The sequence below is a fragment of the Emydura macquarii genome, unplaced genomic scaffold, assembly GCF_026122565.2.
Source record: "Emydura macquarii macquarii isolate MOO-44397 ecotype Brisbane River unplaced genomic scaffold, CSIRO-AGI_Emac_v2 contig_2768, whole genome shotgun sequence".
Lineage (NCBI taxonomy): Eukaryota > Metazoa > Chordata > Testudines > Chelidae > Emydura > Emydura macquarii.
This window is the reverse complement of record NW_027132905.1, coordinates 33,963,472-33,987,138: the sequence shown is the minus strand read 5'-3', so window position 1 is coordinate 33,987,138 and position 23,667 is coordinate 33,963,472. Positions and strand designations below refer to the sequence as shown.

The following is a 23,667-nucleotide window of genomic DNA, read 5'->3' as shown; positions in this document are numbered from 1 at the left end:
ACAACGCTGGGTGGAGTGCAGCCTCCATCAAAAGGAACTTCAGCCTGTTGTCCCTGTCTTTTTTGGTCTCAGGCCTGAAGTTTCTCCAGATACAGCACTTTTCTGGTATGTTCCCTTCTCCCAGGCACTTCAGACAGCTTTCATGCAGGTCACTCACTGGTATTTTCCTTAGGCAGGTCGCACACAGTTTGAAGCCCTGGGAATGCGGCGTGCCCCAGGCGGGCTAACCCCGCAGGGCAGGGAACTTAAGTACCAAAGTACGTAACAGTGTTCCGGCGACTGTCACTGACAGAAAGAAGGAACTGAGAGGGTGGCAGCTGCCTATATGCCATGTGATGAGGGTGCCACTCCAGGGGACACCAGAGCCGACCCGGCACGTACCACTAGAAAAAGCTTCCAGTGCACACAACATAAGAATGGACATTTTGAGTTAGTTGGGGTTGGTCCTACTTTGATCGGAGGGTTGGACTAGATGACCTCCTGAAGTCCCTTAAAACCCTAATCTTCTATGATTCTATGACATGAGCAAGCACTCAAAGAAAAACCAAAGTTGAGTGCGAAGAGTTACAGGCGGATCAGAAAACTGGGTGACCGAGCAACAAAACGAGAGATGAAACTCAGCACTGATAAATGCAAAGTAATGCTCACTGGAAAAAATAATCCCATCTACACACATATAGTGATGGGTTCTAAATTAGCTGTTACCACTCAAGAAAGAGATCTTGGGAGTCACTGTGGCTAGTTCTCTGAAAACTTCAGCTCATTGTGCTGCAGCAGTCAAAGAGGCTAACAGAATGTTAGGAACTATTAGGAAAGGGATAGAAAATAAGACAGAAAATACCATAATGTCACCATATAAATCCATGGTGCACCCACACTTTGAATCCTATGTGCAGTTCTGGTTGCCCTATCTCAAAAAGGACATAGTGGAACTTGAAAAGTTTCAGAGAATGGCAACAAAGATGACCAAAGGTATGGAGCAACTTCCATATGAAGAAAAACTAAAAAGATTAGGGCTGTTCAGTTTAGGAAAAAGACGACTAAGAGGGGATATGACAGAGATCTATAAAATCATGAATGGTGTAGAAAAAAAAAAGTCTTATTTACCCTTTCACACAATACAGAAATCATGGGTCACCGGATTAAATTAATAGGCTGTAAGATTAATACAAACAAGAGGAAGTACTTTTTCACACAACACACAATTAACCTATGGAACATACTGCCACCAGATGTTGTGATGGCCAAAAGTATAACTACACAAAAAAAAAAAAACTATGTAAGTTCATGGAGGATAGGTTCATCAGTGGCTATTAGCTAAGAGGTCAGAGATGCAACCCCATATTGGAGGCAACCCTAAACCTCTGACTTCCAGAAGCCAAGAGGGGAAGATGGATCACTTCAAGTGCCCTGTTTTGTACACTCCCTCTGAAGCTCTGGCATTGGCCACTGTCACAGACAGGATACTGGGCTACTTGGACCATTAATCTGACCTGATATGGCAGTTCTTACATTCTTATTCACAAGAGCTACCACCAATTTAATAACCAAATTAAAAGTAAGTAAGTAACTGGAACAAGAAAGATGACTGAAGGGCAGAACATACTTCACCATGCGGAGAACGAGCTCTTACGTACTGGATATCTAGAGGAAGAAACTCATAGATCCCTGGATCTCAGATGGACTTCCACTACAGCAAATCACTGTGTGAAGATGTTGATACCATACAAAAGGTCAAAGGGGAAGAACTTTTTTAGTTGGTAATGACAATCCTTTGCTATACTAAATCTAAGGTACTTCATAGGAGCTGATCTGATGGAAAATGTGGAAACACATATCCTTTAAGTCAAAAGTTCCAAAACCAATTCTAGGAGAGAATTATAGAGACTCAAGTCACCATTCTCAACCTGAATTTGTGTTTAAACTTCTTGTGCCTTGTAAGGGCCAGAATGGAACAAAGCCCTCCACAGCTTTCTTGGGGGACCGGGAAATATTATGAATAGAACTCACACCATACAGATTTTCTTCTATGTTCCATATTAAATACAGAGATAACTTTCTCTTTTAGTATTTTCTTGTGAGAGGGAACCCTGGAAAAGGAAAGGAAGGGAAATAGCACAGAGTGCAACCACACAGACTAACTCATCTGGATGATTTCAAAACCCACTTTTCTTAGGTAATTCCATTCCATTTTGCAAGGGAAAAAAACGGTATTACCCTAAGGGAAGAGGCAAATTTTCATTCACAACAAAAGACTGGAATTCTTGAGAGTGTCCACAAACTTGCTGCTTGGCAAATGAGCCATTAAACAAAGTATTTAGAGCAGAAGTATCCAGTCCCCCATCTGTTGGCAAATGACCAACATGATGAGGAACCTTTGGACTGATTGGGAGACAGTTATTGCTGCTGACCCTGACACTTGAAATGGAAGGGAATCTTCCTCTCATGAGAGTATTTGTACATTCCAAAAACCCTCAGTGTTTGCTGGGAGCAAAAGGAGAGACATTGCTAACAGAAACAAATGGGAATGGAAGATATCAAATTAATTCTGCACAATAGTGTGTAACTAAACACTACTCCTATACTAAAACCACCAAATTTTAACCATTTAACAACTCACTAAACAAAAACATGTTTAAACTAGTAAAGAACTGTGTGGGACAAAAGGCCAGTTGAGAATGATAATGCAAGGAAGAAGATGGCTCCAACCTCATGGCTGAAGAAATCTGAAAGTGCTTCAGTGGAAAGACTTTGTCATGATATATATTGTCCTAGCAGCTACTGCTTTAGATACGTTTTTACTTCCGTGTTGAGTGTCCATGTGCATTTAACAGTGGGGGATCTTTGCTGATAACACCTCAAGTAGAAGCGTATACTCATACCGTATACCTGGGAGAGATTTACATGCTGGAGGCTGTGTGAATGCAGACTAGGAGTAGTTACTCTCACAGCGAGGCAGTGTAAAAAAATAAACTCAGATTGGAGAATGAGGGGACACAGATGTCCATCAGTCCAGATTCTACCCTGGGTAATGTTACATATGCCTTCTTTTAAAAAACTATAATACAGAATTACAATATCTTCTTGTTTGCAATGCTTGTGTTTCTATAAGAAAATATCAACAAGGTTATGCAGTTATCCATGTATTTACAAAATAATTTTGTTACAAAATGATTGGGACTAGTTGCAACAATATTTGTAGTTCTGGCTCTTCATATCTCTGCTGTAACATACATTTAGGTTCATGCATAAAGACCACATTTGGAAGGAATCTTATAGATTACATATTGCCTAAATTCTAAAGGAACAGTATCTTTAGCTCAATTATACTTCTAATTTAAGGCTAGAAAGCAAAGAGTAGATAATGATGACTCAGTTAATTGGATGTGTACTAAAATGCTTGTTTCATAATTTCCAGAGGGGTAGCCGTGTTAATCTTGTATACAGCAAAAACAATGAGAGTCCTGTAGCACCTTAAAGATTAACACATTTCTGCGGGCATAAGCTTTCGTGGGTTGCAGCCCACTTCGTCAGATGCATGCTTCATAATGCAAGACACTTCTGTAAGTGCCTGGAACTTCCTCTTTCTGCTTATTAACTGGGATTGTGTGAAATGTGCAATATGTCTGAGACGCATGTTAAACAAATGTAAATTTTACTCACAAATCCAGAGATGAAATTATTTTCCTAAACAACTGATATGTGAAATTAAGTATTAATTTGCTATAACGCAGTATCTCTTTTTATACCAGATAGCTTAGAGGATATGATCCTCAGCCTTTAGAAGCCTTACAGCCAATGGGGAGAATAAACATGAAATTAAAGTGGGATTTTTTTTTTTCAATTTTGGTTTTAAATTTCTTGTTTTTAATATCTTTTTAAGTCTCAAAAGTTCTCTCATTTTTCATTTTTCTGTGTTGTGTTTGAGACAACCTCAAAATCTCTGTTTGTATATCTGTAGCAATACTAGTTAATCTTTCAGATTAGATCAAACTGGATAAAATGTGATGGAAAAAAAACAACACATACATTTTCTTTATACACAATTGTATGTGTTGTCTGCACATGATGCAGTGAGAGTTGTAAAGGGAATGGCACCAAGTACATGTCCCTCACCCCCAAATTAAAAAATAAATAAATAAAATAAAAATCTTGCTACTCTAGGCAGGGCTTCTTGCCATGTAGGATCCAAGATCTTCACTGATGTGCATATAAATATTTTCAAAATGCCTACAGTGCAGCAGAAACTCAGCATCTCTCTTGCACACCTTGTAGCCTTCCAAGCAGCGACACAGTACAATGGATTGGCCTCCAAACCCAGTTCTCTAGTTTAAATCCACTGTGGCTAGAGTAGCTAATCCTTCATAATCTCTTTTCTACAGGATTCCCTTCATTGCAGGAATATCCTTTTAAAGAACACAAAAGCAAATCACAGCACTACTGCTGGGTGTGAAACTCCAAGGGGTCCACCAACAATCCCTCAGTGCAGAGAGGCAACCAAACAGACACATAAATAGGCATGTGAAAGCAATGGCTGAATCAACCATATGTCATTAACTTTGATTCACTTTTCCTTAAGAGTTCTGGATTTTCTGTTAGAAACTGAAAAGTGCATTGGAAGTATGTACTTCACCTCTAGTCACAGTGTGTACTTGTATAAACAGCACACACTAAAATGCAGATCTTTTTGTTTTCAATGGGAAAAAAGATCATTCCATGGAGGCCGCACTCCCCAAGCCATTATCCCTCTGCTTTTTGTCCTCTCTGACCACAATGGCAGAAGGGACAATATGACCCTTAGTTGCAAATATGAAGGGTGAGGTGTTGCTGTGCTAGTGTGTAGTCTTTCACCTGTGGAAATGTGGGTTCTAATTCTCCTATGCATTACAAGTGAAAAAAAGAGTTTAGTGTTCACAGTCTAGATTCTAGTCTACAGCACAAGTTACTGCACAATCATTACAACTGGACACAGCTGTAGTATCTACTCAAGAGATGCCCAGTAAGATTGGAATTAACAGAGATGGTTCATAACACAATTGCATCTGGCACAATTGTGCTGCGGAAGTTTATACAGTGTTACTGTGCATTACACATGACTCAAAAAAGTGTTTATTTGTCTCTAAATTTAAATGTACACTAAAGTGACTCTAAATTAGTGATTAGTCTGCATTAGGGACTAATATCCTGCAAAATTTAATGTAAACAAGTATTACAATCTATTTGATATTGGGCAAAAATATTCTTCAAAATGCAGTTTTTTTTCTTTATACTTTTTACTCAAAACCAACAAAGTCAATGCTTTTAGAATTAAAAAAGTCACTCCATCTGGAGCATTTCTGGACAAAGTTGCAGAGCTTCAGATCAGAGTAAGTTATTATGGCAGAGCCTGTTAAGAGGCTGTTTGTGTGTGGATGTAGATTAATATAGTTATTTATCTTATTTGCAGTGTACATTCTTGAATCCTCCTCACGGTCCATACTAAATTTAAGGATCATTACCACTATGGGTGCCCCATCGGTTCTATTTTCAACAGAAATTAGTCCCCATAATTCTGTGTATTCTAGAAGTAGCCATGGAATAAGGTTTGGATTCATTTAATTTACATCTGAATTATCAATCAACTTCTTTTCTCTCTCTTCCCTCTCATTGATAAAGGGATGATTTGGATGTAGGAATATTTTAAAATAGGAACAAAATGTGAATGTCTCACTGGCCTCCTAATATGATTGTCCCCATGGTTTCCTTCAGAGTTCTACAGACTCTGAAACTCAGAGATGCTATATAAGTAATTTTCTTGAATGATATGAACTAAGTAATTTTTTGAAGTATAATTCTATTAGATGCTGCTATAAGGAAGCTCCATAGGGAAAAAAATACCCTACTATATAGCTCCTGATGATATGACATAACTTTTCCCTCTTTAATAATGTGTATGATTAAGATTCTTGCATTAAAACCGATTAACCCTGAGAATTATTTGATTAAATCAAAACAATTATTCCATCACTGGATTTAGAAGGAAGTGAAGAATTATATTTTAGCATATTGAATATTTTATGGATTACATATTTAAGAGGGTTAGACCCATAGAAGATTATGGTTGGAAGGGATCTCAGGAGGTCATTTAGTCCAACCCCCTGCTCAAAGCAGGACCAACCCCAACTAAATCATCCCACCAAGGACTTTATCAAGTCAGGCCTTAAAAAAGAACTGTTACTTACCTTGTAACTTGTTCTTCAAGATGTGTTGCTCATGTCCATTCCCAATTAGGTGTGTGTGTGCCACATACACCGGTGCTGGAAATTTTTCCCCTAGTGGTACCTGTAGGGCCGGCTCTAGTGCCCTCTGCAGTGGCACGCGAATCCACCTGTATATAGGGCGCTACCAGCCCCCTCCCTCTGTTTCTTCTTACTGAACTCCAACTGAGGGGAAAGTGGGCAGGTTTTGGAATGGACATAAGCAACACATCTCAAAGAATAACAGTTATGAGATAAGTAACCATTCTTTCTTCTTTGAGTGCTTGCTCATGTCCATTCCCAATTACATGACTTACCAGCTGTACCTCCAGAGGTAAGAAGGAGTTCTCAGACATGCCCACTGCAACACCGCCCTTCCAAAATCAGCGTCCTCTCAGGCTTGTTGCATGATGGCATAATGAGACGTAAAGGTATCCACTGAGGACCAAGTGGCTCTACAGATGTCCTGTATGGGAACGTGTGCCAAGAAGTCCACCAAAGACACCTAAGCTCTTGTGAAATGGGCCTTCATAAACACTAGGGTGCGACCTCTGCCACCTCGTATCAGGCTCGAATACAGGCTGTAATCCAATTCAAGATTCTCTGTGATGACACCACCTGACCCTTCATCTGGCCAGCTTTAGCACCAAAGAATTGCATGGATTGATGGAATGGCTTAGTCCTCTCTATATAGAAAGCCACAACTTTCCTGATGTTGAGAGTATGGAGATCTCCTCCCTCATTAGAATTCTCTTCTCATTAGAATTGTGAGTCTTTGGAAAGAAGACAGGTGGGAAAATATCCTGGTTGATGTGGAAGTTGGAAACCACCTTTGGCAGGAAAGCCGGGTGCAGTCACAACTGGACCTTGTCCTTATAGAAGATTGTATAAGGGTGCTCAGAAGTCAAGGCTTTAATTTCCAAGACCCATCTTGCTGATGTGATTGCCACCAGGAATGTGAACTTCCAGGATAGGTGCGTCAGGGAACAGGAAGCCAAGGGCTCAAAGAGTGGTCCAGTGAGTCTGGAGAGGATGAGGTTCAGATCCCATTAGGGAACTGGGTCCCGTACAAATGGAAAGAGTCTTTTCAGGCCTCTGAGGAATCTAGATGAAATTTCATGTGAAAAGACTGTTTTCCCTGGTATAGGGGGTGAAAAGTCGATATGGCTGCTAAGTGTACCTTGACTGATTAAAAGGCCAACCCTCCCTGATGTAGGAGGAGCCGGTAGTCCAAGATTGTCTGAATGGGTGATTTAGTCAGAGAAATATTACGGTGGGCTGCCCAACAGATGAAGCACTTCCACTTGGTAAGATGCTCTGGTGGAAGGCTTTCTGATCTCCATCAAGACCTGCTGCACCTGTGTTGAGTAGGATTGTTCTTCCAGACTTAGCCATGGAGCAACCAAGCCATGAGGTGCACAGAGGCCAGGTCCAGGTGGAGCAGACGATCCTGGTCCTGTGTCAGAAGGTCCCATCAGGAAGGCAGCATCCAAGGACGGGCTACGGACAGATCAAGTAACATCCTGAACCAATGTTGATGCGGCCGTGCCGGGGCCACCAAGATGACCCATGCTCTGTCTCTTTGATCTTTATAAAGACTTTGTGAATCAGCAAGATCGTTGGAAAAGCATACATGAGACTCCCCATCCAGGACAGGAGAAAAGCATCAGTTTGAGAGCCTGCATGAGTTCCTGAAAGGAATAGAATTGCTTGCCCTTCCTCTCCACTTGGTGATGAAAAGATCCATTTGGGGATTGTCTCACCTCTGGAAGATGCTCCTGGTCACCTCTGGGTGCAAGGACCACTCGTGATGAGAGCAAAAGAATCTACTGAGGCGGTCCGCAAAGTATTCCTGATCCCCAGCAGGTGTACCGCTTCCAGGTGAATGCTGTGGTTCACCCAGAAGTTCTAGAAGCACAAGGCCTCCTGACAAAGGGCTGGGGATCAGGCCCCCCCCCCGCCTGTTGATACAGTATATTGACGTTGTGTTGTCCGTGAGAACCTGAACTACCTTGTTTGAGAGTTGAAACAGGTACACCGCACAGGCCAGTCAAATCACCCTGAGCTCCCTGATGTTGATAAGTAAGGCTAGCTCATCTCTGGTCCAGTCAGAGACCTTGGGTCCTGAGGGAACCGAGGTGCGCACCCCATCGCAACTATTAGGCATCAGAAACTAGTGATAACATTGGTCGTAGGGCCATGAAAGGAACTCCTGCCAACGCGTGACTCAGCTTAATATACCACTCAAGAGAGTTAAGTATCCGAGTAGGGACTGTGAGGATCGTATCCAGGTCGTGCCTGAACAGGTAGTACACTGTCACCAGCCACATTTGGAGAAGTCTGAGCTGCAACCTGGCATACTGGACTACGTAAGTACAGGCTACTATGTGACCCAGCAAGCTGAGGCATATCCTTGCTGTAGTAAGGGCATGGGTTGACATCTGAGTTATCAGCTCCAACATAGCCTGGAAGCTGGCTTCCAGCAGCAGTACTCTGGCCCGTGTGGAATCTAGGACCGTTCTGATAAATTCTATCCTCTGGACCAGAATGAGTGATTACTTTTGCTCATTTATTAATAGGCCCAACACTTGACGGGTGGTCCTGACCAACACGATGCTGTGCTGAACTTGCGTTCTTGATCAGCCCGATGAGCCAATCACTTGGTAAACATGCGTGGTACAGTTGAGATGCCAAATAGGAGCACTGTGAACTGATAGCGCTACAAATCCATCATGAACCATAGAAATCTTAAAACTACAATACCCACCTGGAGAGGTGAAGAAACAAATTGACAGAGCCAGATGGGTACCCAAAAGTCACCTACTACAGGACAGACCCAACAAAGAAAACAACAGAACACCACTGGCCATCACCTACAGCCCCCAACTAAGATCTCTACAACACATCATTAAGGATCCACAACCTATCCTAGCATATGATCCCTCGCTCACTCAAGCTGTGGGAGGCAGACCTATCCTTGCTTACAGACAGCCCCCCAACCTGAAACAAATACTCACCAGCAACCGTACACCATACAAGAAGAACACTAACTCAGGTACATACCCTTGCAACAAACCCCGTTGCCAGCTCCACCCACACATCGACTCTAGTGACACCATCACAGGCCCTAACCACATCAGCCACACCATAAGGAACTCATTCACCGGCACATCTACTAATGTAATATATGTCATCATGTGCCAGCAATGTCCCTCTGCCACGTACATTGGCCAAACCGGACTGTCACTATGCAAAAGAATAAATGGACACAAATCAGACATAAAAAATAGAAACATCCATAAACCAGGTGGAGAGCACTTCAATCTCCCAGGACACGCTGTAAATGACTTGAAAGTTGCCATACTTTTACAAAAAAAACTTCAAAAACAGACTTCAAAGAGAAACTGCTGAGCTTGAACTGATCTGCAAACTTGACAGTCAAACTGGGTTTAAACAGGGACTTGGAATGGCTCTCTCATTACAAGAAGTAATTTTCTGTGTTCACACATTCTCACCTCCTAATCAATGGTTGTGAATAAGCCTCAACTACTTCCCCATTGTTGTTCCTTAAACTTGGATGTATATATATACCTGCCATTTGATTTCTATTTCTTGCATCTGACAAAGTGAGTTATAGCCCACGAAAGCTTATGCCTGCAGAAATGAAATTTGTTAGTCTTTAAAGTGCTACAGGACTCTCGGTTTTTTTCATAGAAATCTACTGTGCCACAAGAAAATGGAGATATGGAAATAGGAATCTTTTAAATTGAGGGCAGTGAACCAGTCGTCTGGATCCAGAGAAGGAATGATGGCAGCTAGAGAGACTATGCGGAACTTCAAATTCTTGAGATATCTGTTGAGGCCCTGCAGGTCCAGAATAGGTAACAAGACTCTTTTGGCTTTTGAAATCAGGAAGTAGCGGGAATAGATGTCTCTCCCCCTCTGTCCTTGAGAGACCTCCTCCACCATGCCCACTTGTAGGAGGGCCTGCACCTCCTGGGCGAGAAGTTGCTCATGAGAGGGGTTCCTGAAGAGGGACAGAGAAGGTGGGTTGGGAAGTGAGAGCAAGGTAAATGGGAGGGCATAGCCAGCAGCTACCATGTTCAAATCACAGCAGTCCAATGTTATAATAGTCCAGCCTGGGAGGAAGGGGTTAAGGCGGAATGAAAATAAAAGGGAGTCTGGATCCGGGTTGGTGGCTTGTAGGTCGCTCTCAGGCACACCTTCAAAAGTTCTGTTTTCCACCTTGGTGGTGGCAGCTCAAGCCCAGTTGGGGGGCAGTCATTGACCAGTGAACTTGACGCCTCTTGTAACCCTTATATTTTCTTTTATTGGACTCTCTGCGGGCTGGTCCCGTGAACCTCTGCGGCTGTTCTGACTGAAGTGCTTCTTGGTAGGTAAAGGCATGTACAAACCCAGAAATCGCAGGATGGCCTTCAAGTCTTCCAACCATGTAGACTGGCGTCGGTCTGCTCAGCGAACAGGGCTGTACCATCAAAGGGGAGGTCCTGTATGGACTGCTGAACCTCCGCTGAAAGGCCTGACAATTGGAGCAAAGAAGAAGCCCTTCTCATTGAAACCACTGATGCTATAGTCCTTGCTCCGGAATTGGCAGCATCTGAGGCTCCTTGAAAGGAAGCTCTAGCAACCATTCTCCCTTCCTCCAAGATGGACTCTAATTCTTGTTTGGAGGCCTGTGGATAGGAGTTAGAGAATTTAGACAAAGACTGCCATATGTTGAAGTGGTACCTTCCCAACAGCGCTTATTGGTTGGACACACGCAGTTGTAGGCTTGTTGTTGAATAAAGCTTACATCCAAACAAATCAAGGTTTTTGGCCCCCTTATTCTTTGGGGTAGAACCCAACTGGCCTTGCCTGTCTCTTTCATTGGCAGCTGCTACTACCAACGACCCAGGGGAGGGATGAGTGTATAGGTATTCAAAACCCTTGGCAAGTACATAATATTTTTTTTCTGACCACTTGGATGCAGGGGGCAGAGAAGTCGGGGTCTGCCACAGTGACTTTGCCAGCTTGACTACTCACTCCCTCAGGTACTGGAAGAGACACCCTGGATGGGGTGCCGTAGCAAAGATGCCAAAGAGCTCATCAGCGGGTTCCTTCAAGTCCTCCAACTTGAGATTTAGATTCGCTGCCACATGCTTGAGACGGTCCTGGTAGGCCTGAAAGACATCTAGCAGGGCCATGGAGGGACCTGTCACCACCTCATCAGGTAAGGAAGAGGAGGAAGCAGTCAACTCTGATCGGGGTCCTCTTCCCTGGCCGGGATAGTTTCCTCTGGGATCTCAGTGGGTGCCCCCTCCTGGTCAGACACCACATCCAAGCCTGGTGCTGTATCTGACGCCACCAAAGACCACAGCACCAAGGCCCCTGTAAATGAGTGTGCTTGCGGAACTACAGTTTGAGAGAACCCCCGAAGTTCCACAGCTGCCATGCCCCCATTGGTGGCATCATAGGGAAACCAGTAACCAGGTTTGAGGACTGTCCCCTCCAAAAGGTTACCTCCTCCGAGTCCAAGGAGCCACTGGGTGACCATGGAAGCGCCAACGTTGATTGTCCTCTGCGCTGTGCCATGCACACCGGTGCTCCGGTACCGGGAAATGGTGCTGGGAGTCTGGGGGCTGGGTGTCCCACAATGGACTTTTGTCCTTTGGTTTCCTGTAAGGACTTGGTGAGCGAAGCTGGGTTCTGGGGAACCCATGACGGGAGCCCACAGAATGGTGCGGGAGCTCTGGGGACCAGCAGTGCTCCGGCGACCAATGCCGTCGCTCCGGAGACTGGTGCCAGTTATCCAGTGATAGAAGGCAGGAGCCCAACCTCTCATGGTGCGGCTCCAGGGTTCGGTGCCACAGACCCAGCAACCAATGATGCATTGGCGAGTAATGCCTTCAGGATAGGGACTGCTGTCTGAGTAGGAGCTTTCTCCCTAGAAGAGCTCACCAAGGGTGTGGGTGCCCATTCCCAGTGCATGGGCCTCCCTTCTCTGGGCATCGGCAGTACGGGAATCGCCAGAAGGTCCTTCATAGCCTGAAAAGCTTCAGGCGTAGTGGACACCATCAAGCGTCAAGGGCCCTTGCAGCTCCACAGAATTGGTGGTGGGGCTGAGACCTGACTTGAGGTCCAGACTGGCATTGATTCCCTTGGGGCTTGCACAGATGAGCAGCCTGATGCAAGTCTCACTTGCCCTCCCATGCTCATTCTCCCCATCTTCGGCGAGCACCCCCATAATGCACGTGTCCCCTTTTGTCTTTTCTTTGGCAACAGAGATTTTGATCGGTGCCAAGAAGACAGTGGTGCTTGGGGAGCACTCCGTGTCGAGGACGATGTGCCCAGCACTGAGTCCAACTGTGGTTCCGACGCGGGTCTCAGAGCCAACTTCATTAGAAGGGCTCTAAGTCTAATGTCCCAATCCTTCTTAGTTTTGGGTCGGAAACTCCTGCAGATCTTCCACTTTTCCCGTATGTGTGCTTCTCCTAAGCACTTTAGGCAGCTCTGGTGCGGGTCACTCAGTGGCATAGACTTCTTGCAAGAAGCACAGTGCCGAATAGAGGGGAATAATCACTTCCCTCGATTTGCTGGCAATGCACCTACTAATGCAGCCCAATATTCTGTTACCCTTCTTGGCAACAAGGGCACACTGTTGATTCATATCAAGCTTCTTGTCCATTGTAACCCCCAGGTCTTTTTCTGCAGAACTGCTGCTTAGCCAGTCATTCCCCAGTCTGTAGTGTTGTATGGGATTCTTCCATCCTAAGTACAGGATTCTGTACTTTTCCCTGTTGAACCTCTTCAGTTTTCTTTTGGCCCAATCCTCCAATTTATCTAGGTCACTCTGTATCCTATCCTTCCCCTCCAGCGTATCGACCATTCCCCCAGCTTAGTGTCATCTGCAAACTTGCTGAAGGTGCAATTCATCCTATCATCCAGATCATTAATGAAGATGTTGAACAAAACCAATCCCAGGACTGACCTCTGGGGCACTCTACTTGATACTGGCTGCCAACTAGTCATCAAGCCGTTGATCGCTACCCATTGAGACCAACAATCCAGCCAGCTTTCTATCCACCTTATAGTCCATTCCCACACTTCTTTAACTTGCTGGAAAGAATATTGTGGAAGACCATATCAAAAGCTTTGCTAAAGTCAAGGTATATCACATCCACTGCTTTCCCCACATCGTCAGATTTGAGGTTTTGTTTGTTTGTTTTCAACCACAAAGGTGCAATTTCACTGAACAAAAGATTCTATCTAAAGGAAAAATAATGAAGTTTCAGTGTGAAATATATATACTATATCACTTTTGTTCTTGGACATACCCATGGCAAGAACACTCTCATTTGATGTGTCAAATTAAATTCATCTACCTATACCTCACATGCCTTTTCTCTCCTTCTGTAAAACAAGTGTCCCTCTCATTTGATTCTTTTGGGCCAACTTAGCTGTGGCTAACACAAGATTTCCACTCTTACTGATGATTAATGTTCCTAATAAATTAATATATATATATATATATATATATATATTTATGAAAAAATAAACCCATTAATATCTGATATGAACCCTCATAAATTAGGTTTCCCCCATAAGAAAGTTCAGAGTTAAAGCTTCCCCTCTAATCAACTTGCAGTGTTGTTTCTTGGCATTTTAAGTGTCTGAAAATCAGTTCTGTCCATAATAGACATGTACAATGTATCTAGGTAGGGAAGGAAAGAATACCTCTGAATTGCACTTCATTTCTTTTTTAAAGTGAAACTTAACATTACTTTACACTAGATTGTGGAACTCCAACATTTCAGTGACATGCCCCACCCATAATTCAGAGATAAAATGAGTGACACAAAAGGATGCATCAACTTTGTGTCAATACATAGTACTGCAGATTCCTAATCCTTCAATTAGGATCAGAGCTGCTCATTCCCAAAACTGTCAGCCTAACACCACCATGACGTGCTTATTTTTAAAACTCTGATGCATAATCCATATCCTAAATTCCACATAAAGCAATGGTACAACTAATAAAACACAGTAACGGAAAAAAATTACTGGGTGTACAACATAGCCGATATTCATACCTTCAAGATATTCATACCTTCTTATCAGCAAGTTAAAGTAGTATGGGTTGGATGAATGGACTATAAAATGGATAGAGAACAGGCTAGAGCATAGGGCTCAATGAGTAGTGATCAATGGCTCCATGTCTAGCTGGCAGCCGGTCACAAGCGGAGTGCCCCAGGGGTCGGTCCTGGGGCTGGTTTTGTTCAATACCTTCATTAATGATCTGGAGGATGGGGTAGATTGCACCCTCAGCAAGTTTGCAGATGACACTAAGCTAGGGGGAGTGGTAAATACCCTGGAAGGTAGGGATAGGATACAGAAGGACCTAAACAAACTGGAGGATTGGGACAAAAGAGATCTGATGAGGTTCAACAAGGACAAGTGCAGAGTCCTGCACTTAGGACGGAAGAATCCCATGCACAGCTACAGACTGGGGACCGACGAGCTAGGCAGCAGTTCTGCAGAAAAGGACCTGGGGGTAACAGTGGATAAGAAGCGGGATATGAGTCAGCAGTGTGCCCTGGTTGCCAAGAAGGCTAATAGCATATTGGGCTGCATTAGTAGGAGCATTGCCAGCAGATCGCGGGAAGTGATTATTCCCCTCTATTCGGCATTGATGAGGCCGCATTTGGAATATTGTGTCCATTTTTGGGCCCCCCACTACAAAAAAGGATGTGGAGAAGTTGGAGAGAGTCCAGCAGAGGGCAACAAAAATGATTAGGGGGCTGGAGCACAAGACTTATGAGGAGAGGCTGAGGGAACTGGGCTTGTTTAATCTGCAAAAGAGAAGAATGGGGGGGGATTTGATAGCAGCCTTTAACTACCTGAAAGGGGGTTCCAGGGAGAATGGAGCTAGGCTGTTCTCGGTGGTGGCAGATGACAGAACAAGGAGCAACGGTCTCAAGTTGCAGTGGGGGAGGTCTAGGTTGGACATTAGGAAAAGATTTTTCACTATGAGGGTGGTGAAGCACTGGAATGGGTTATCTAGGGAGGTGGTGGAATCTCCATCTTTGGAGGTTTTTAAGCTGCGGCTTGACAAAGCCCTGGCTGGGATTATTTAGCTGAGGTTAGTCCTGGTTAGTCCTGCTTTGAGCAGGGGGCTGGACTAGATGAGCTCCTGAGGTCCCTTCCAATTCTAAGATTTTGTGATATTTAAAAAAAATTAGATCATATATAATATGTAATGAATACATATTATGACACACAAACCCAAATATGTGGAGTTAATATTCATGGTATAAAATGCAGAGCTCCATGTATGCACCTCTGACTACCTCATGTGCCCCCTGCATAATAATCCATCCTCTCTGAGTCTTAGGCTATGGCCTTCAGATCGATTTCTCTGGATCGACTGAGCAGTCAGTGAAGAACCACTCAGTCGATCCAAAAATCGATGTACTAAGACCACCTTCACAAGTGGCATAGCACTGCATTTACGGCACAGTGCAGCGAAGACGGCGCACAAAAGAGAAGCAGAGAAGTCGAGGGGAGTTACACAAGTATTATGCGTAGCTTGCGTAACTCCCATCGACTGCCGCCGAATCTCAGAGGTAAGTGTAGACATTACCTGAGTCTAACATTACAAGCTTCTAAGTAGCTTCAAACAGAAGTTAAAAAATCAGGCTCAAAAATCAATTTGGTTGAGAAACATTTCTTTCCTTCCCCCCCAAAATGTGAAATTTTCTTTCCAAAATTATATCTGCCTGAGGCCCAAGAAAGGAAATATTCAATCTTGGATAGTGGTGGGTTTAAGGTCCAATATCTCATGACAATGCACAGCTAAAAATTGGAGCTTTATATTATTGGCATGGGGATATTCCCAGATTTCTCTGTTTTTAGTCTTAGACTATCCCAAGATACCAACATTTAAAGGAATGTCATTGTTCAGTATCAAAAGCAACTTTAGATCATTTTTAGAGACATTTCACATTTATTACGTTTTTTCCTCCTAGGCAGTTGGATTAAGCCTTTACAAAAGGATGGACAGAAAAAATAATCTAAATAATTATTTTCAAAACTATATCAAATATTTTAAGTATCATATGTTATATACAAACAGAATACATGATGGTATAGTTGCTCCCACCATGTTATACATTTTGGAAGTGACTGGACATCTAGGTTCTGATTTTCAACACTTTGCTTCAAACAGGGTTATCATACGTGCAGATTTTCCTGGACAAAGTCTCTTTTTTTTAACTTCCTTCTCTGTCCAGTGGGATTTTAAAAGTAACGAGCAATGTCGGGGGGTTTTGTAGAGCAGACAAGCTACAGCTCAGAAAAAGTCCCGATTGGTCCTTCCCCTGCATCTGTAGCTGATTGGTCCATTCCCCTGAAAGCCCCAGCTGTCGGATCCTGCCCTCTCAGAAATTTATGATATCATGCAAAAAATTATGAGTTTCTAAAATCTACACTTTTTCTTCCTTTTTTCCAAACATTTTTAAAAGAGTTTAAAAGTAGTTTTGGTAATTAAAAAAAATTAGTTTGTGATATCCTCTTGGAAAACTGAGGCACCTATTTTTCTTTGCACTTATTTTTTGTTTGTTTGGTCTCAGTCAGCGCTGCATAATAGCTTTCAGTATAGAGAAGCTCATAAGGAATAATGGGCTTCTGGCTCTTACTATTTGAAAAAGAAAAGACATGAATTGAAAAAAAAATTCATATATGCAAAAATAAACATCGCTAGATTTCCAGTCTGAATTCCCTTGACAATTAGAATCTAAAACATTTAAGGCAGTCTGCTAAAAATATCTCTGACAAATATTAAGGTACTTATAGGAGTATTTCTTTCCCTTAAAGGCTTTAAGAGAGATATGTAACATGAAAAACAACTCTCCCTAATATACTTTTTCTTATGAAATAGGAACATCAGTGTCTTGGTGGAAATGTGGAGTAACTAATATGTTCCATCAAGTTATTCTTTGAGGAGAAAGAGAATATGGCGGTTAACATTTTTACTTAGCGAAGAATGCTCAGAAAGTCCAACTGTAAATTCTGTAAGCAGAACTGCAAATGTTTTACAAATAATGAAGTAGCCCAACAGGTCCTGCTCTATTATTATGTAGTGTTACAAGGACATTTCTTCTATTTACTGCTCCCCATTTATGTGGAAAGAAAATGATGTTTTGAATACTATGCTGAAGAGCAGCAATTTTAGAGGGTAAGGAAGTTGATTTTTGCTGTCCCTAAAAGTGCGTAACAATTTCTATTTCCTTACACACACAAGGAAAATGTGTCTCCTTTTAAAAAATAAATAAAAACACACACAAAACTGAAGGTTTAAGATTTTGGAGAACTACCCTTAGATACTTACAGTGCTGTACACAGCTGAGACTGTCGGAGTGAAGATCCGATCCTCAAGGGACTGCTGCACAGGACCTCTGGGAATTCTACAATACATCAACTTAAGGAAAATAAAACCAAAAAAAGAATGGTGTTCTATACTAACAAGAGTATGACACAAACAGAAAGTACTTTATTGGTTAAAACATCCAACCACCTCTCTAACGTAAGTAGATTCACAAACATCTCCAAAGGCACTCACATTCAACCAGGCAGATACAATCCTTCAGGTTTCCTAAAATGGGTAAATATATCCCTCAGGAACTGATTTCCTGGACAAATATGACAAGAGAAACTGAAAGCAAATCTAATTACTTAAACCACAAAACATTAATCTCATCCTCAGTACTCCTTCCCTCCACTCTTTGAAGAATACAAAAAGAAACTCTACATTCAGTGAGACAAACCCTGCTAATCAGCACTGAATGCTCTGACAAAGGCCTGGCCTGTTTTGCTAACCATGCTGGAATTATGTTATAATTGTTCCCTTGTTTGTTTTGGCTTTTTAAACCACTAAATCCTTCCCCTCATCCATCACACAGCAAAATCATTTCTAAATGGGGCTGTCAGTATAATCCAACTTTTAACATGTTGGCAGTGTTATTTAAAGAAAAACTGCAAACTTCTTGTTCTTCTCAGCAATTCTATATCGGAAAGATACTATAGTAAACCAGGAAGACAAACCTTCCAATGGTAATTAATCTGAAACAATGACATTTATTTTGAAATAATGTTTATAAAGGGATACAAAAAGATATTTAGAAACAACATTTCTTTACTTTTAACAACCTTTTATGTCCTAATCTTGAAAATATAATACATGCTTAATTCTAAGCGCAATTAATAGTCCCATTGCCTTCAAGGGTTTGCAGGATCAGGGCCTAATTCAGTAATACCAGACATTTTTTAAACCATATTTATGCTTCAGACTGATCAGTTCTGTTTTGTTTCCAGTTAGTTTCATGTTTTGTTTCTTCTGCCAGAAGTTCTCAAACTAGGCGGCATGGAATGTATCCTGGGGGACAATGAGAAGCTTTAGGGGGAAAAAGCTTATTGTGCACATTTTACCCACAGCAATGAATAACCAGCAACACTGATACCTCCAGACATATCAGGTCCTGAGATGGCACTGTGCATTTGACTTTAGATGGCACTGTGTATTTTGATGGATTTCTGGTAAACTTACATAGCATTACACAAAGTTGATACCATCTGTACGTTAATCCGTTTGCTACAATGCGGTGTGCACATTTAAACGTAAGCATCAACCACAATCGCAATTTTGCTTTTGCTCGTTTTATAATGGATTGTTGGCTCTGTTTGAATCAATGCCTTGCTGTTTTTAATGTTCAGCGAGAGTTGCGTAGCGTGTTGATTTCTTTTTAATCGATGTATGTACTTTTGTGGCGGGAGAGGGGGGCATAAACTACTACAGACACAATGGGGGAGATGGGAGCAATCAGTTAAGTTTGAGAACCGCTACCTTATGCTACAGTGTTCAGACTGCACACACTACAGGAGATTGCCTAAATTCAAAATGAAATATATTTTCACTGATTTTTTTTAAATAAAGTGAAAACTTAGGATTTGTTCAAAGAAATATAAATAAACAAAAGCTAAATTTTGAGCTTAAACTACCTAACCATGGTCCCAATCCTGCAAAATGCCAAAAACTTCAACCTCCATTAACTTTAAAGGCTTGAAAGTCCACAGCACCCTGAAGGATGGGGCCCTGTGACCTTTTACAGACAAATGGTATTTCTGAGCCTTCTGTTGACAGTGGCCACTGTGATATCAGCAGTACAGAAGCTCACTGTCAGTGCCACAAAGCATATATACCGATTTAATGCCTGTAATACTATTTGAACACTCAAAAGACCAACTATTTTAGTGTTTAAAATCTAAATAAAATGTTTGATTTTAAATGCTGAAGCTCTCCCTAGAACACTTAAATCATTGTTTAAACAGCATGCAAAACTGTTTGCAATCTTTCAAATTGTGTTTCCATGAAATTGTCATGAAGAATGTCAAGTTCTGAGGAAGGAGGCTCAAAAAAGAATTCTAAATCATAGCCACAAACCGTATTCAAAAATACAATTCAGTTTATCAGAATTTAGAATTTCTACTAATTTGAATATTTAAACAAGAATTAAAGATAATCAATAATAATAATACTCAACACAAAGATCACTTTCACTATTTTAATCCTCCCAACACTCCTCCATTATAAGTAATACCACAGATAGGCAAAGGTAAAATGCCTATAACATGCCTATAAACAGAGTCAGCAACAGAGCTGAGAATAGGAATCTGGAATCCCTGGCTCCCAAGATTATGCTCATCCCACATCTTATATTTAAAAAAAAAAAAAAGATATCAAGGATTCTCTTGAAATAAGCAATGTTTCTTCTCTTCTCAACTTTCACAACTGCCAGTTTGAACATAAGGGGCATAATTCTGTTACTTTAACTAGTTTGCATTAGGTAAATTTAGTATTTATCCCATTCTTTTATACAGTAAACACTTTCCACACAGTCAGACCATAAACCATAGCCACACCATAAACCTCCACTGCTTTTGCTCAATAGATAATAAAACTGTTCCATCTCTTGGGTTACTGTACTGTACCTTAAACAGGTTTTGGGAAGGGGGAGGGAGGGAGGATGGAATGGGAAAGGTAGCCTTTCACATTTCATTGTTGGCTTCTTCACAAAAAAGGTTACCCACAGAAAAACAAAATCTTCCTTTGAATCAACAGGATTCTGAAGTGGACACATGATTGGCAGGAAACATGAAGTTATTCTTTCTTCTGAAAGTCCAAATGCTATTGCTTTCCACAGCTGGAGCAGAGTTCTCAGTGTATGAGAACCAAGCCTCACTGCTGTCATCACCACATAGTACTGCAGGCTATTCAATAACTCAACCTGTACGCATTGGATCCAGTTATCCAGCCCTGGGGATACAGAGAACTCCCACTAAACTGAACTGGAGTTACTCATATCGTGCAATGGGAGAATAGATCCTGTTGAATATGGCTAGCTTAAAACTTTAGATTATAAATAACTCAGTTTTAGGTAAAGAATAAATGTCATCTTAAATTATTATTTACATTGCTTCATTGGAGTACATGGTACTTTGGAGTCATAAATAAAATGGCTGAGGGTATGTCTACACAACAGCCACAACAGCTGTGCTACTGTAGCACCATAGCCTAGAAACTTTCCACACTGATGGAAAGGGTTCTTTTCTCGATTTAGATAGTCTACCTCTCCAAGAGGCCATATCTAGGTTGACGGAAGAATCCTTTTGTCAACCAAGCTGTGTCCTCACTAGGGGTTAGTTAAACCTAAATAGGGCACTCAGAGTGCAAAATTTTTCATAGTCCTGAGCAACACTGCTAAGTCAACCTAGGTTTTAGGTGTAGACCACAACTAAGGGTGAAATTCTGGTTCTGCTAAAGTCACTGGCAGCTTTGTCATTGACTTCAACGGGGACAGGATTTCACCCTAACTCTGTTATATTGAGTTTACAACTTACTCTATTTTGGACAAGCAGAATTAAAGACTTTTCTTTAAAAATTTGTAGAAAATGGCAGACAATATAGATTCATAGATTACAAGGCCAGAAAGGACCATTGTGATCATCTAATCTAACCTCCTGTATAATACAGAGCAAAGAACTCCCCTAAAATAATTTCTAGAGCAGATCTTCTAGAAAAACATTCAATCTCGAGTTAAAATGGTCAGTGATGGAGAATCAACTACAACCCTTGGTAAATTTTTTGCAATGGTTAATTACTCTCACCATTAAAAACTTACGTCATAGTCTGAATTTGTCTGGCTTCAACATTCAACGATTGGATCATGTTATACCTTTCCACGCTAGATTGAGGAGCCCATTATTAAATATTTGTTCCCCAGGAAGACACTTACAGACTATAATCAAGTCACTCAACCTTCTCTTTGTTAAGATAAATAAATTAAGCTCTTTGACTCTATTACTACAAGGCAAATTTTCTAATCTTTTATTAATTCTTGTAGCTCTTTCCTGGACCCTCTCCAATTTATCAACATCCTTCTTGAATTGTGGACACCAGAACTGGACACAGTATTCCAGCAGTGGTTGCACCAATATCAAAACAGAGGTAAAATAACCTCTCTACTCCTACTCAAGATTCCCCTACTTATGGGATATGCCATAAGGGCCACAATTTCTCCGACTCATCAGGCATAAGTGATGGTGACAAGAAATGCCATTCTCATTAATAAATGCACGTAAGAGCAGGTTGTTTTTAGTTCAAATGGGGGTCTAGTCGGAGAGCGTAGAACAAGGACGAGATCCCATGCCAGGGTCAAATCTCGTATGTGAAGATAAAGGTTTTGGATACCCTTCAGAAAACATTTTGTGACTTGTTGCATGAAAACAGAATAGCCATCTATGTGGCAGTAAAAGATAGTGATTGCCAACAAATGTACCCGAATGGAGCTGGTGGATAATCTTGATTGTTTAAGGTGTAACATGCAGTCCAAGATAAGTGGTAGTGGAGTGCATGTTGCATTGACTTGATGAGAGACACACCACCATTTGAAATCTAGTCGATTTGTGAATGTAAGTACATCTGATCGTGTTGCACCTGCTATTCAAAAGTATCTGTTTGACAGGTTATTTCTGCATCCTGGAACCAAGGAGAAGCCAGGCTTTAAGGTGGAGCATCTGTGGATTGAATGGAAGATGTGTCCCATGACATGTAAAAGAAGCTGTGGCTTTGGATAGAGAGGAATCAGTCGGCATACCATCATGCTAAGGAGGTAAGTATACCAGCCCAGTCGTGGCCATGTTGGAGTTATAAGGATGACATGAGCGCAATCCTCCTGAATCTTGCGAAGTACTTGGAATAGGAGGGGAAAGGGAAGGAAGGAAAAGGGGATTGGTGCATCCCATATGATTAAGAATGCATCTCTCAGAGATCTGTTTCCCAGTCCCTCTCTGGAGCAAAACTGAGAACATCAGGCATTTTTTACAGTGTGGCAAAAATATCTATGGTGGAGAATCCCCAGAAGTTGAAGATGAGCTGAAGGACTCGTGTATTCAGTTCCCACTGGTGATCGTCGATGAATCTCCTGCTCAGAGTGTCCATGGTGGTGTTCTGATGTCCAGGGCCTCCCTGGCTAACACGGTGATGTTGTTTCGGACACATTAGTTCTGTAATTTCATTGCCTCTGAGCACAAAAGGTGGGATCTCACTCCATCTTGCCTGTAGATGTAAAACATGCAGGCAAGATTGTTCATCGTGACTTTCATGGTATGATGTTCGAGCAGAGGGAGGAAAAGGCCAGCAGGTATTGCGAACCGCTCATAGTTCTAGAAGATTGAGGTGTAGGGTGGATTTGGTTAACGACCATCCATTTTACACTCTGCGATTGTGAAGATGCGCTCCACAACCGAGTAGAGAAGATACCAATTGTTAGGATCGTGGTCAATGGTGATTATAGGAAATGAACTCTGACAGAGATGTTCTTGGGCTATGTCCACCAAAGTAGTGATTCCTGGACTCTCATCGGTGTCGGAAACAGTTTGTGGAGACTGTGTTTGTTGGGGAGATATACTATACGGAGCCATGCTTGAAGACATCTCATGTGAAACCTTGAGTGTCTGACCACAAAAGGGGCCGCTGCCATGTGGCCTAGCAGTTGGAGGCACATTCTGGCACTGATTTGGGGGCAGATCTGTATGTTGGATACCAGACCTATTATAGCCGAGAATCTGTGAGGTGGTAGGAAGGCACTGGCTTCTATGGCATTCAACTGTGTGCTGATGAATTCTAAATGTTGTACCAATGTTAAAGTGATCTTTTCTAAGTTCACAAGGAGACCTAACTTCATAAACAGGTTCACTATTATGCGGACGGTTCGTAGACTGTCAAGTCTTGGATGGGGTCTTGAAGAGACAGTCATTCAAGTATGGAAAAATGATGACGTCTTGTTGCCTTAGGTAGGTCATGACTACCGCAAAGACC

The 23,667-nt window shown here is 42.0% G+C and overlaps 1 protein-coding gene across 14 annotated transcripts in view; it reads right to left on the bottom strand.

Moving 5' to 3' along the window:
- The window catches only part of EIF4G3 (eukaryotic translation initiation factor 4 gamma 3), a 401,491-nt gene that overhangs the window by 280,066 nt on the left and 97,758 nt on the right, over positions 1-23,667 (bottom strand). For 13 of the 14 annotated variants that reach the window (XR_010923447.1, XR_010923446.1, XR_010923445.1 and 10 more), the window contains one exon: positions 17,623-17,698. Coding sequence is in view for 5 of the 14 variants with exons in the window: in XM_067566991.1 (XP_067423092.1) it covers positions 17,623-17,698 (76 nt within the window). In the remaining 9 variants the exon portion in view is untranslated. Of the gene's footprint in view, positions 1-17,622; positions 18,247-23,667 lie in introns of those variants that run through there. The other variant, XM_067566985.1, reaches the window with a different exon arrangement.